Source organism: Erpetoichthys calabaricus, chromosome 1 (genome assembly GCF_900747795.2).
Source record: "Erpetoichthys calabaricus chromosome 1, fErpCal1.3, whole genome shotgun sequence".
Classification (NCBI taxonomy): domain Eukaryota; kingdom Metazoa; phylum Chordata; class Cladistia; order Polypteriformes; family Polypteridae; genus Erpetoichthys; species Erpetoichthys calabaricus.
The window spans coordinates 100,240,634-100,255,682 of NC_041394.2; the positions used below are offsets into that span (position 1 = coordinate 100,240,634).

The 15,049-nt window shown below is 38.3% G+C and overlaps 1 protein-coding gene across 1 annotated transcript; it reads left to right on the top strand.

The window, feature by feature from the left end:
- The first annotated feature begins 3,399 nt into the window (after nt 1–3,399).
- On the top strand, nt 3,400–14,705 carry faub (FAU ubiquitin like and ribosomal protein S30 fusion b). The gene is made up of 5 exons (XM_028804393.2): nt 3,400–3,509; nt 11,894–11,975; nt 12,316–12,460; nt 12,948–13,003; nt 14,544–14,705. The coding sequence occupies exons 2-5, from the start codon at nt 11,901–11,903 to the stop codon at nt 14,667–14,669; spliced, it is 402 nt and encodes a 133-aa protein (XP_028660226.2). The 5' UTR covers nt 3,400–3,509; nt 11,894–11,900; the 3' UTR covers nt 14,670–14,705.
- Nucleotides 14,706–15,049: the final 344 nt, after the last annotated feature.

The following is a 15,049-nucleotide window of genomic DNA, read 5'->3' on the forward strand; positions in this document are numbered from 1 at the left end:
AGCCTGGAGCAGGGGTTGTGCTACATACTATGTCGGGTACAATCTGATCTTAATGGATGTTGTATAGAGTTAGTCTGCAAGACTGACAGAGACTACAGCAGGGGTGGCAAACTCCAGGCCTGGAGTGCCGCAGTGGCTGCAGGTTTTCATTCTAAGCCTTTTCCTAATCAGTGACCAGTTTTCACTGCTAATTAACTTCTTTTTCCCAACATTTTAACAGGCCTGTTTTTAAGGATTCAGTGCTCTGAATTAATTATTTTCTTCATTAAATGACAGCCAAACAGAAATCAAATGTGAAACAAGTCAACAGTTGACCAGCTAAATTGGAGCTTCAAACTCCAACCAGTTTCTTATTGAGAAGCCAATTCTTGCTGTTAATTAAACTTGTTATTTAATTCTATGGCTTGTTGCTGCTCTCATTCTGACACTGCAGACATTTGCGTAACTGTTGATTTTCTGTTTCTTCTAACACGGTCAAAATGTTTTGGGGACTTGAGAGATCAACCTTACTAAGACCTTCACCTTTCTTTATTTTCAGATATTGTGTGATGGGCACCTTGTTTTGCTTCTCATTATTATTTGGCAGCTAATTAAAGAAAAAGAAACAACTAATCAAGTTAATTAAAATGAAGGCAAAAGAAGTTAGCTAGTTAGAATGAAAACCTGCAGCCACTACGGCACTCCAGGGGGGTATTTTTCGTACGTGGATTACTCGCTTAGCCGGATGTAATTGTTGACGATTTGGCCTGATCCTGGATCTGTCGGTTTTTTGAAACTCTTGCTGGAAGTGTTGTCATAGCAACACATCCAAATCCGCAAACCTGCTCGGAGCAGGTTTGTTCTGCGTAAACATGGATTAGTTTACACACGTGATCAGTGACGGTGTGGAAGTCATCCAGTCAGGGCTTCGCCGTTCATGAATGAGCGACCAATTGATATTGGTGCGCAAATTATACGAAGAGAATTTCATATAAAGAGGGTTTTGCGCGATCGGCAAGATCCTTTATTGCCCCCGGAGGAAATTCTGTACGAAAGATACCGCTTTAGCCGAGGGGGAATATTGTACCTCAAAGATTTATTAGCTCCGTATATTCGAAGTCAAACTCGGCGAAGTCGGGCTCTCACAATCACACAGACAGTATGCATTGCTTTGAGGTTTCTTGCAAGCGGCACTTTTTTATATACTGTAGGTGATGCGGAACATCTATCGAAAAGTGCAGTTTGCCACACAATTCGTAAAGTCTGTTTGGCTCTGAAACATTTCCTTCAGGTTTTCATAGTGTTTCCTGGACACCTGCGTGTGCAGACAATAAAAGAGGCGTTTCATGCCATTGCAGGTAGGTAATACACAGGCTAAAACACCCACAGTTCCATAAAGAATCTCACAATCAGCCTAACATTCTCATAACCAGGATTTCCAAATGTGATTGGGGCACATGGGACTGATCAGAGTGGAGTTTGATCAAACATTATTTGGAAAATGTACCTCTCCTCCTGATGAATAATCAGACACAGTGTCTTCATCAAATATTTGACCTTCGTTAATATCTCGTTGGTCAGACACAGGTTCAAGGGATATGACATTCCCTGCAACTGACCCAACAAAAAAGAGGGCTATATGGAACATACCTAAAGCACACATGGAGGACAAATATGCAATGACCATCCTTTACCTGAAATGAAGTGACCACTGCATCCTGCCACTGGTTCTGAGGAGGAGCTTCCCCCTGGAATGCCCTCAGAAACAGGGCGATGGGCATTTTGCTGGAGAGCCAACTCTTCTGCAGGGGTTAGGTCTGGACCGCGTGGACCTCCACCTGTTTTTTGCTTGTCTGCCTTCTTATTAGCTTTAAAATTAATGTTTTTTATATTATATATGATTCTTTATGTCAACAATTCTTTAAATAGTTATATACCAATATTTACCAGTTTGAAGTATATTCTTGTACTTCACTTTAACCTGTTCCCATGTTCTCCTTGTGCTCACGTTTGATCTGGAATTATGACATATTAAATAATAATTAATCTGACACACAGGAAATGAAACGCTGCATTCAGTAAGTACAATGCACACGCGTTTAATTTTTTCGGCCACTTTTTGCCAGCCGTCTTTTCTGGTCTGGGCTGCTTTTGCAGTGTTACCCCTTATGTATATTAAATCTTGAAATTCTTCGTGTCCTTCGAATAAAAGGTCTTGCGCCGCGTGTGTGAAAAAAAATGCGCCCGTTCTTTCGTCATTTTGTTGCAGCCTATCAGAGACTTGCTGATCATGTTTTCTAGACTCAATATATATGGGCTTTTCACTCAGCGCGGGCGCGCGCATTCATCTCGTATGATTAGATCCAGCTACACTAATCTAATACACAGGTGCGTTTGAAAAACCGACTTATCTGGATGAGTTTCACCGGCATTAACTCATCCAAGATGAGGCACCTGATCTCGGATGGTTTAAGCGACGTACGAAAAATACCCCCCAGGGCTGGAGTTTGCCACCCCTGGGCTACAGCAATCTGATCACTGAAGGACAGCTGGGTGTTAGCAATAATGAGCCAAGCTGAACAGCGATTGGGTGATGAATAGACGGACGAGCTGGGATAACAAGAAGGTCCGACTTTGCCATGTTGAGGAGGAGAAGGTGCTCGTTCATCCAGGTTGCAATTTTAGTGCGAGATTCAGAGATTATAGCTGAAACCGCGTCTGTGGAGCGAGTGACAAGTACAGCTGCATATCATCGGCATAGAAATGATATAAGAACTCATGGAACAAGATGATAGTGCCTAGGGAGGAACGTAATTAAACCGTTTTAAAAGAGGATGACTGGACGCGTGTTTAAAATAACACATTGCCATTCGCAATAGAACATGAATCAGAAATAAAAAAATGAACAAATTAGCGAAAATTATTTATTAGTCTACCCGTCGCTATATTAATGTTTGCAAATAGCCAAGACTACAAAATACAGTGATAGTTTGACCCATTTTTTGTTTCTCAATTGCGACCTGTATTTTAGGAAACATTATAGATAAACAAATGGAACTCGTAATTGTATAAAAAACTATAATAAACCGCAATGTTGTACTGTTTGATAAATTATGTATTAATTCTTCTAAACTGTACATCACCCTGCTCAATTTATTCCGGAGACTTGGACAAGGTTGCCTGAGCGGGGCCCGAAATCTTTTTCAGTAGAGCCAATTAGCTTCTAGCAGCACTTGTCTGTGGTGTTTGGAGGGATTAGATGTATTTTACTGGCTTCATCACATTTGCCATTTTTTTAGAATAAAAAGATATAAAATAAAACATCTTTTTGATAAAATAAAAAAAAAATCTTGATCTTCTTCGACTACATTATGCAGGAATAATGCTCAAGCTTCCCTACTCAGTGGGTAGTCATGTGACACCGGACGTGCGCGAAACTGGAGCGTATGCTCGTGCGACACTCCTCAAGCACGCGCACGGCGAGGCCTTCCCCCCTTTCCGATCCTCCATCTTGAGCGGCTCGCGTGTTGGTGAGTGTGGTGTGCCCAGAATTATGGCACTTTGCTTGAGAATGCAGATAAATGCGTGATATTTTAATCCAGTTATCACATAAGATACTTGCAATATTAGCAGCAGTGCTTTTATGGTATAAGGAGTTATCCTTATTACAGTAAAATCATGTTGTCAGCGGGGACTCGCACGTGCTGGTGATTGTGCTTTTACAGCACAAGTTTTCATTGAGTATCTCAGTTAACAACAGATTTAATCTGCCAGTTAATTAACAGCTGGCACCTTGTATTCACTATCTGATTGCCTTCACTGTGTGCACCGCGTATCCCCTGTAGGGTGACATCTATGTGGCCCAGTCAGTGTGATGCGTGGAAAAGTTACATTCGTGTATTATACTGTACTGCCCATTAAAAGCTAAATAACAAAACCAAAAAACAGTTGCTTGTTTTAACAGACTAGAGTTCCTGAATAATAGCCAGTTTTCACATTTATATTTGTTATTTGACCGTTTGGATGAGAAATTAGGATTTATTTCCAAAATTTAAACTTGATTATACGAGACTTTTTCATTGAGGATCTCAATGAGATCTTCGAAAAATCACTGTACTGGTTTCACCGCAGTTTGCAGTTTTATTTCTTGTTGATGAAATAAGTTGTAGTTTAGGACTTAGTCTCTTTATGTATTGTCTCGGTTGGAATTAGTACATAAAGCTGACAAAATCTTGCTACCTGCATTTTAAGTTTTAAAAATTGATTTCTGAAACATGTACATTTGTAGTCCATTTTTGGTTTCATAATATTTTGAAGTATTTATAAAAATCCATATATTAGTTTAATAATGACCTTTTTTTTGAAAATATACTTTTGCTGGCTGCTCATTTCATTCATAATTTTAATTTCATTTGTCCTAGTGAGGGTTTCATTAGAAGAATACTGTACACTGAACTGGTGATGGCCAGGGCACCTTGTCCTCAGCATCTTAACTACCTCTGGGGGTATTGGCTAGTTGAGAGATGATTATTAAATGCTCAGATAATTTCATCTGCATCCTTTTGATATGAAAAATGAATAGTTCTACTCTCAAGTTCAGGAATCTAATTTCTGCTGCTTGTATGCACAGTCCTATTCTTTAAGTTACTGGGAACTGCCTGTGAGTGTGGTGGTGATTGACTGGTAAACAGAAAGTCACATCTGTGGGCTCATCTCTTTCATCACCTCCACGATCCAATGCATGGTCCATGTAACAAGTTACCACTGCACTGATCTGTAGGTCAGTTTCTTGATCACGTCTCTCTCTCCTCACTTGTGAGCAGAATCTCAAAGTATTTTAATTCCTCTACTTGGGGAAACTGATCACCCCTTTGGTGAAGAGAAAAGGCCACTATTTGCTGGTAGAACACTTAAGCCTGACATTTCAAGCAGTTTGATTGTGCACCATAAATCAGTCTAAAGGGGTCAGTCTTACTAAAGGAGGTATCACAGTCACATGTTTTGCATGGTTGTATACATTTAAATGACTATCAGAGCTCCCAGTTACACAAGGGTGCTGTTGCATTCATGTGTTACGGAGGTTTTGTAGTTACCACTTATGATGACTAATCTTTCCATATCCTCTTTAATAAAATGGGGAGAGTGCAGATTGGGTACTTGCGGCCGCGCACATAAAATCCGTTGCTGGGGAGACACCACACATACAATAATCAGCTGCACGCCAGCACAGATTAAAATACTTGCTGGGGAACTGCACAGTACTTGCTGGAGAGACGCCACAGGCACAATTATCAGCTGCATGCCACACATTACATCAGTTCCTGGGGAGACTCTGCTGATTGCCCACTGTTGTGATAGAAAATTAAATGCATATAACAGACAATGCGGAAGTACAGGGAAGGGCGGAATGAGTGGCAGAGTCGTCACCGGCCTATAGCAGATGCTTCAAAGGCCGCCTGACGCGTCACACAAGACAGAGAGGGCGGGACCTATAAAATATCGCGCGGCCAATCCAATCGGATTTCGGTAAATGAGGTAACACCTAAAACATAAGGCATGAAAATTTCAATCGGGTACTGAGACGTGGAGACCAGCTTCCCCAAAGCGTAGGGATAAGTGTTTGTTGTTGTGCAAGTGTTCACTCTGAGGATGTCAGATTTGCGATTAAGAAGCTTGGCTCGGTAAAGTGTCAGTCGTTGAAGGGGTTTTCTTAAATATATGAATTTTCGTGATATTACAATAGGATGACTTTTAAAAGTAGATTTATTTTCGCCCACATAAAATCCGTTGCTGGGGAGACGCCACACATACAATAATCAGCAGCACGTCAGCACAGATTAAAATACTTGCTGGGGAACTGCACAGTACTTGCTGGAGAGACGCCACAGCAAGCTAAAATAAAGAGAGGCAGGATAAGAGATCTTCAAACAGACACAACACATCAATCAACAGCCACAGAGGAGAGGATAAATGTAATATTAATTATACTTACTGTATTGTCATATATGTTTCAGTTTTATTTTTATTATTATTTTACTTTAGGTTTCTTGAAAAATATTTTTGACAAAAAAAAATTAAGACAAGAAACAGAATGAGGTCAAGGTCCCTTGCCATTTAATATAGACTGTTCCTACTAATGTTTATGCACTACTGTTCTAGCACCCGTTATTGTAACGGGCTTAATGTCTAGTATATATATATATATATATATATATATATATATATATATATATTTTTTTTTTACACATTTTTTTTGGGATGTGCATTCTGAGTTACTGTGATTTTTTTCGAGTGTCTATAAGGGCTGCATTCAGGTCCCAATCCAGGTGGTTCATCAAGTGGTGGGTGCGACAGCGTGCTATCCGCGCATGCACCCAACCTCCTCCTGTACGGGTTGATGAAGATACACTGTTACTTGCAGACAAATAATAATAGTAATAATTAATCTTTGGCCAATAACTGAGGCAACCACCACCCCCTTTCAACATAAATACTCTGAAAGGTTTTTTTATTTTTCTCAGTCTGCTATGTTTGTATATTAGAATACAAAGTTAACTGAAATGCTCACCCCTTACATTCACACTTCCCCTTTAGTGGTATAACTTGCTCTTGACAATGTGCACTTAATACACTTGGAAATAACTACCTTTTTATTTCTGTTTTTGAAGTGAAAGAAAGAGCAGTGGGATTTTTCCACTATATTAACTTAGCCTGTGTGGTATCTGTAAGTAAAATGCGTAATTCTTGAAATCCTGCTCTGACATTTAAGCTGGTACAGTAAAGCAAACAATTAGTCTTGCACATTGTATTTTTTGGCAGTCCAGTTAGCAAGTTATATTTTTGAGCATTGCTAATAAGTGAATCCCCAGAAGGGCAACATCTGTATTTGCTGCAAATCCAGTGCTAACAGTATTGCCAAAGAGAGAGGCATCAATTCTAAAAAGTCCTGACTTAGAATAGTATAGTAAGCATAGAATAGTAAATGTTGCTTTCTTTAAAGCTTTGGACTCAAATAGTGTTACAAAAGGAACCATGAGACAAGCTAATCATTACAATTGGTGCAATGAATGTAATGGATAAAAAATAGATTTTCTGGTGGCTGGCCATCCAACAATCAGTTGTAGCAGCAAACCAGTATTTTTCTGTGATAAGTACGATTTCATCTATAGCTGCCACTGTTAGTCGGGACAAGAGACTGTCTCCCAGATTAAAGTAAGTCTGTGCCTATTTTAGCAACATGCAGGCAACCATGCACTGTTACTTACCCGTATTTTTCGCTCCTTAAGACGCACCTGACCATTTGACGCATCTAGGTTTAGAGGAGGAAAACAAAAATATTCTGAAACAAGTGGTGTACTAATATATTTAATAAAATATAGCAGAATATTTCAACCATGTAAAGTCAACAATGGTATTAAGAACCATCATCACTGCCATTAACAAATGAGGAGAGACTTTAAGGTTCAAGCACTCTTGTTTTCTGGAAACCCCAAGAACTCCTCATCACTAGTGGCAGAATTTATGAAGCTCAGCTGTTCACAATCACTTTGCAGGAGCACATACCTATCATCATGCGGCATAACCTGTCCAAAGCCACTAGGGGACCAATGCTCCATGAAGTTATATCGCCAGTCTAGTCCCATCTATATTTGTAATGCCACAAAGCCCTTCATCTCGTCTTTTGTTGTGGGTTCCCACTTTGACAAAATGAGAATGCGATGCAAGTGCAGCCCGCGATTCAAAAAAATTGCTCTGCATACCTGTTTGTCTCATCTGACAGTAACTGAAAGGCAGCCTCAGGAAAGAACAGCCTGAAGTAGTCCAGCGGCTGGTAATCTGTCGTGTCCAACAGCAAGCCATGCTGTCTTGTGAAGTCCGGTAGCCAGTTTGGCTCCCAAGGATCAATGTCTTGGTATTCCTCCCACACAAACCTTGCCGTAGGTGCATCGGCTGCACGAATGCGCTCAGCTGGAGCGGCATCGGCTGGTGTCCGATCAGCTGATTCCAGTTCCTCACTCGCTTGCTCGATCTCCTGATCACTCTCAACAAAATCAGGTTCTGAAAAATCAGTCCGAATCGGCAATAATGCGCAAAACATCGTCTGCTGAGTATTTTGTTTTCTGCACTTGCTTCGTTCTCTTGTGAGATGTCGATGCCATCTTGCCTTTGTTTACATTTTGTAACTCATGCACACGCAAGATTTAGATGGCGAGTCAATGAGTCTAACATTCCTCCAAGCACAGAGGGAATGCCTGTAACGTAACATACCGTTTTGTTGCCATTAACAGCTGATTGTCGCCCTCCACCCCTGGATGTCGACTTTTGTCAGGTAATACACATCACGGTCTGTGACGCAATATTCGCTCCATAAGACGCGCAGACATTTCCACCCTTCTTTTGGGGAAATAAAAGTGCGTCTTATGGAGCGAAAAATACAGTACATACTGTCATTGCTTGACGTGGCCTTGTTGTACTGAAATTGAATTGGCTCTTTATGGTTGTGGTCTAAATTTATTAAAACCTTTGTCAGACTCTATCTTTTTAAATATTCAAATAAATAATATTCACATTTTTTGGTTGTTGGCTTTTTTTTTTTTTCCTTCTCACTAATTTGATTTGTGTTTGTCATGTTACTTTAGTTATGATAATGATGTGTAAGTGACGGATCGAATGTGATTGTAATCCAGATGTCTCTCTGTTATTACGTGATCTTCTCGGAAGACAATTTGAAGTCCCGTGAGAGACACTTTAACTTGCTCCCATCTCTTAAAACGACGACAAACAAAACACACAGCACGCCAGCAACAGAAAGCCAGCAGATGATCCGACCAATTCTCCTAGTGTGCGTTCAGCACCCAAACCCCCCCCCCCCCCCCCCCCCCCCATGGTAGAGACGCGAAGTGGCAAAAGGACAGCTGCTGTACAGGCTTTGAAATGATTGACGGGCAGCGTGATAGCAGCAGCAGATGATCCGACAGCATCTCCTTAACATGCGTTAAGCCTCACACCCTTCACAACGCGAGCAGCGTTGTATGTCCTGCGATAAAGACATGTAACCATGCCCAGGACCGGAAATAAAGGACAAGTCTTGTTTTTACAAAAGTTTTAAAGTAAAAGTGAAAATAATGCATATGTAACAATTCCCATGAAAGCGAGCGAAGAGAGCAGGGGGCAGAGCCCCCTAGTATTTAAAAAAAAAAAAAAAAAACCTTGTTCAAAGATAAAAACTGATATTTGAATATAAAAGTTGATTGATTTACTTCATAATTTTTCACACAGTATATTACAGTATTTTACAGATGTTTTTGCACATCAGTAGCAGAATTGGCCTTAATGTGGAAGTGTTGGCTTACGTTGCAATTGGTGAAATTGACAGTTTGCATTTTAGGATGTTTTTCCTCATTGCTCTATTTTGGATTTATATAGGGTGGTCCAGATCTAACTATGCAACTTTTAATGCAATGCAATAATTGCCTAGATATATCTGGACCACCCTGTACATTGTAATAAAATAGGCTTTCAAACACTTAACCTGGCACCCTAAAATGTTGTCCTGCTTCTGATCCAGTTCACTCTTGAAACTGATATCCATAATTTACTTCTTTTATGTGATAGGACTGGAAGCATCCATAACAACAAGCAAAAGATGTTTTCTTTTTAATGATTATTTGTCACCTTGCTTTTTGTTTTAATTGTTTTAAAATAAGCATTTTAAAGAGCCTTTTCGGTGTCAGCAATATTCATTTAGTTAACTCAGGCAAAACACACAGTTTCACATGCACTCTGCATTTTTGTTGGGTGCCGATATGCATTGATTGAAGGAGGAGGTGTAATTAAAGGTGTATGTATGTAATGTGTATGTTTTCAGGTTGCCTGTATTCCATTTTTGCTTTACATATAAACTTGAAGATGAAGAGTGACCCCGCTCAGTTAAGTCCTATATGTTATTCTATGACGGTCTAATCCCACTCACCACATTAAACTGGTGTCCCATGTTGCAAATTATTAAGTCGGGACCCACCCTCCTAGTTGCCTGCATCCTATTTGGCTACTCTGTGTTGACAGATGTTGCCCTACATTTCACAATTGAAAATTCTATTTTAAGGTCATATCTGTTATATTTATGCAAAAAAATAAAAATGAGGGACTAAAATGAGTCTATTTAACCCTTTAACCGCCAACTCCCTAAATATTCCCCACGCCAGGCGAAACCTGAACAATTTTTGTTTTTTTACTTTTTTACATTTTTTTTACATTTTTTACATTTATTCAAGCAGTATTGACCACTAAATGTTGTGCAAGTTCTAGAAATGGGCAAACACATAATAAAACACAAAATGTACCTTTTCTCAGGCTTCCACAACAATAAACTTTCATCAACTGCAACTGACGGTCCTGGCATGTAGGGCAACTGAAATGCTTCAAATAAATGGTCAATCAAAGGACGTAGCTTGAACAAGCGGTCGCGGTTTGGATCTTTCTTATCTGGCTCATTTCTGTTGTCATTCAAATGAAAGAATTTCAGCAGCAAAGAGAATCGGTTAGGTGTCATGATAGCTGCAAAAATAGGTGTTGCATACATAGGATCTGTAGACCAGTACATCTCAATATCTGGTTTTCTGATTATTCCCATCAACATCAAAATCCCAATGATTTTTTTCATTTCGTTTTCATCAGTGTCTACCCAAGCACGAACACGGGAATGTGGAGGTAAATTGGGATTTTTCTCAATAAACTGTGCTGCATACAGATTTGTCTGATGAACAAAATGTCTGATCAAATCAGGTGACACAAACAGCTCATAAAACTGCTCAGCAGTGTAATTGTTTACATCAACAATAAAGCCACACGTTGCCTCAAACGGATGCAGAAAAGGTAGTTCACCTCGGGCAGCAGTCCAGTTGAGATGCTGGGGATACACCCACTCATCGCCATCATCCGATGCGCCGTCATTCACAGTATCATGCAGCGCACGTTGCTGATCATCATTGTCGCTAAAATCTTCTTCAGAACTGCTACAATCATGATCAGAATTATTGTCCAAAATCGCCGCAAAACCTCACTTGAAGTCAGTTTACGTTTCGCCATATTCACAGCTTTCACTTTCGAATCACATCACGTGATCGGCCAATACAACCGCAGAGTTGTCGAAATACAACGTAGTAATAATACCCACGCCAAACTGTCAGTTATACTACGCGCCAGGCATTCACATAACCACAGGCAAATGTGCTGGATAATTCCGGCAGTAAGGCGTCAGCAATAAAGCTACGATGCCGGATATATCCGGCAGAGGGTGGTTAAGGGGTTAATGATCACTCATAACTGTTAACAGCAATAAAATGAAGAATCAGGTCAGGTCCTAATGGAAGCTCCCATTTATATTTGAATGAAAATGGATTTGTGTCCTCTTATAATTGTCATTTTCATTTAGGCAGATGAGAAATTAGTGATTTAATCGTGTATTACGGCACATGATTATGCTTCAACAAGGCCATTCATGTTGTTATTATAGTGCATCCTCAGTGGTGCTGCTGGCTAGCTGAAGATTTATCTAACCAACTGATACCGTGTTCACTGTACTTTCCCTTAAATTATAGCTGCCTACATTTGTAGCAGCATGTTTTTGATTGTCTTATCTTCTTAATTTGAGACAGCTACGTGGGCATAGTGATTATACTATGGAAGGTAATTTCTGCATTTTAAGAAGTAAGCGGAATGCTTTGACTGACTGACTGATGATTGCAATATGTCCTTTATAAGTGTTTATATTTGGTGACCTAATTTTATTGTTAAATGCTTTATTATTGAAAAATATCTTAAGTTTAAAGATGTTTTTATTGGGAGAACACTGTATATGAAGATAAAATTAAATGTAAATATATTTATATTTTTTTTTTTTTTTTTTTTGCAGAGCAACCATGCAGCTGTTTGTACGTGCTCAGAACTTGCACACCCTTGAGGTGTCGGGACAAGAGACTGTCTCACAGATTAAAGTAAGTCTGTGCCTATTTTAGCAACATGCCAGTAACTACAACCTTAATTTGATTTTCTTATTTTTTTTTCCCAAGTAATTGTGTTGATATTAAAAATAACTGCAAGATCCTTGGTTTTATGGCAATTTTGTAGCAGTACAAGATGTAGTTCTGTTTAGTGTAAAGATGAATTAACTATGTTACACTCTAAAGACTGAAGAAGGTAGAAGTGCAACAGTGTCTGAATTAGCTTCTAGGTATTTTCTTTCATTATAAGAAAAGATTCCTATGTAAAGGTAAAAAAAATATTGGAATGTTGAATCTTCATTTAAGAAAATACATGTTAACTCCCCTAATTTAGGCTCATATTGAAGCTTTAGAAGGTATCTCTCCTGAGGATCAAGTTGTACTTTTGGCTGGTGCACCTCTGAATGATGAAGCTGTCCTAGGCCAGTGTGGTGTTAGTGAGCTGAGCACCTTGGAGGTCACTGCACGTATTCTGGGAGGTAAATATTTTTTTTTAAGTTCAGGTCTGTTTTGGGATTATTGACTGTTCCAGAATGTCTGTAACTGTGGTTTAGGTTTTTTTTTTATGCTGCAGAATATAAACTGGAAAAGTGTTATTTTTGTATTCAAGTGAATATGTTTTATAATAGGATTAATGATCACTCCTACCACTTTCTTTTATGTGGACGCGTTTGCTGGACTTTTTACAACTTGGAATATTGTTTCTTTATCAGTATGCTGCTGCTGGAGTATCCATCTATCTATCTATCTATCTATCTATCTATCTATCTATCTATCTATCTATCTATCTATCTATCTATCTATCTATCTATCTATCTATCTATCTATCTATCTATCTAATGTGGATTTCAATTCTTGTACATTTCTTAATCAAGTTCTTGTGTGATTTTTTTTTTTTTTTTTTTAATTTGTAGAACATTTCTGAATGGACCTTGTATTATTTTGTTTCTTTTTTCATCACTTTAGGTAAAGTGCACGGCTCTCTTGCACGTGCAGGTAAAGTAAGAGGCCAGACCCCAAAGGTAAGCCAAAAAAATCAGCTATTTAATAAAAATAACATATTGTATGTACGGTTGGCAGTTTAGCCAAATATTACGATTTTAATATCCATATTGAAAATAATGAAGTATTTGAATACATTTGAATGTTGGTTAAATATTCTGGGTGCCTCACACAGTATGAATTTGTACTGTATGCACTTACCTTATTTTTATTATTTTTTGGTTCTTGGTAGAGGAGCTTATGAACAGTGTGAATTGTTGCATATACAGTAACTACAGCCTTTAAATTAATTTAACACTTGACAACACAGCTGTTCAGAAAAACGTGATTCTCCACAGTCACAAAGTAACATAATTAAAGAGAAAGTGAAGCAGCGCAGCTCACATTGACCTCATTGTTCCTTTATTGCACATTTTAAAAATAAAAAAAAAGACATGTTTGTGATCACTGAAACAAGTTTACCAGAGTCATTAATCAATTTTTTTTTCTAGCTGTTTTTTGAAAATATAAAAATAGGAGAAACAATAGCTGGTTCACAATAGATTGTGGTTGTATGACCCTATTTGATAGTTTGCAGCATTGGGTGGCAGTTAAATTCTGCAAGCATGAACAGATGGTTAGGGAATAGCATGCATAACCCACCAACATTCAGCTTCTCTTTTTCTCCAATTATACATTGTTGTGGGTATTGTGTGTCAATTGGCTCAGGCAGCTAAATTGAATTGACGTTGAAAAGGCTCTTAAAAAATGATTTTTTTTTCTTACCTTTATAATGGCAAAAGGAAAATCAGAAATATATCGGTTGTTTTCAATTGTCTTTAATGAGAAATAAATACATTTTTGCTTGTTTGGATTTTCAACAGTTCTTTTCATAAAAGCTGTAGTAAGCTGGTGATCTTGTGTTCAAGAGTCAACCAAAGTTGAATTAGGAGCAGATACTTTTTGGAGCTAGGGAGCCGCTAGCACAGCTGTAGCACCAGGAGTATAGAGTAGGATTTGAAAAAAAACAAAAAATGTCCCAGAGTAAGTTTGAATGGTATATTATTAAGAAGCAAATGATTAGTGATTTGCATAAAGGAATTTGTAAAATACTGTAATACTCCACAGTGTATGAGGAGTAATATGATAATGAAATTAGTTTGTGTTACAGAGCTGTTCTTCTATACTCGAACATCAGTTTTTGCCTTCAAACACAATGTTTTTTTTTTTTTTTTTTATTTATTTTATTTAAAATAAATTAGAATAGTATCATTTGTCTTAGCCAGGAACATTACTTGTAAATATTCGCAGAACTACTGTGCTTCATTAGTTTATGGCTCAGAATATGAAGCATTGTAAATGGTGAACATGAATGGTGAATTACTCAAAAACTCATTGAAAAGAGATGGCGAGGGCTATAGGGTATAAACATAGTTTAGCTTTGAACATTTTATTTTGTAATTTTTGTGTTATTTGACTTTTTTGTGAATAAATGTCAGGTAGAAGCAGACTTGGCGTGTTGAGGTATAAAGCAGCAAAGAGTGGATAAAAGTGCATCATAAGTTTACTTCCTCTCTTCAGGTTGACAAACAAGAAAAAAGGAAAAAGAAGACTGGCCGTGCCAAGAGACGCATGCAGTACAACAGACGATTTGTGAATGTGGTGCAGGGCTTTGGCAAGAAGAAAGGACCAAATGCCAACTCTTAATTTGCCCTAAACAAAATAAAGCACACATTGAAGCAATTCAACATTGTTCGTGTATTGTTTTTTTAATGCATTTCTTTACACATATCATCTTCATTTCATGTTACACATTGTCAGATGACATTAGAATTACCTCTTTAGTGGTTTTCTAAATTTGATTCTGCAAAATCCCTGAAAGCATGGTTTTATTCCAGACATTTAATCAATGGTTAAGTTTTGGCTTTAAAGCCATCACTTGACATTTGCGCCCAGAAATGCTCAGTAGTACCTGTTTTTGAAACTGCAAAAGTAAATGAGATTATATTATTTACTCAGTCCAGCTTTATTGGTATGGTTTTATTACACCCAGTTAGTGTAGATTCTTTTGGAATTCACTTAATTAA

What these genes read in the sequence shown, in the direction of transcription:
- faub (XM_028804393.2), top strand. Translation starts at nt 11,901, where the DNA reads ATGCAGCTGTTTGTACGTGCTCAGAACTTGCACACCCTTGAGGTGTCG. An exon ending in CACTGCACGTATTCTGGGAG is followed by an intron (nt 12,461 to 12,947) that starts GTAAATATTTTT and finishes TCATCACTTTAG; the next exon opens with GTAAAGTGCACGGCTCTCTT. An exon ending in TAAGAGGCCAGACCCCAAAG is followed by an intron (nt 13,004 to 14,543) that starts GTAAGCCAAAAA and finishes TCCTCTCTTCAG; the next exon opens with GTTGACAAACAAGAAAAAAG.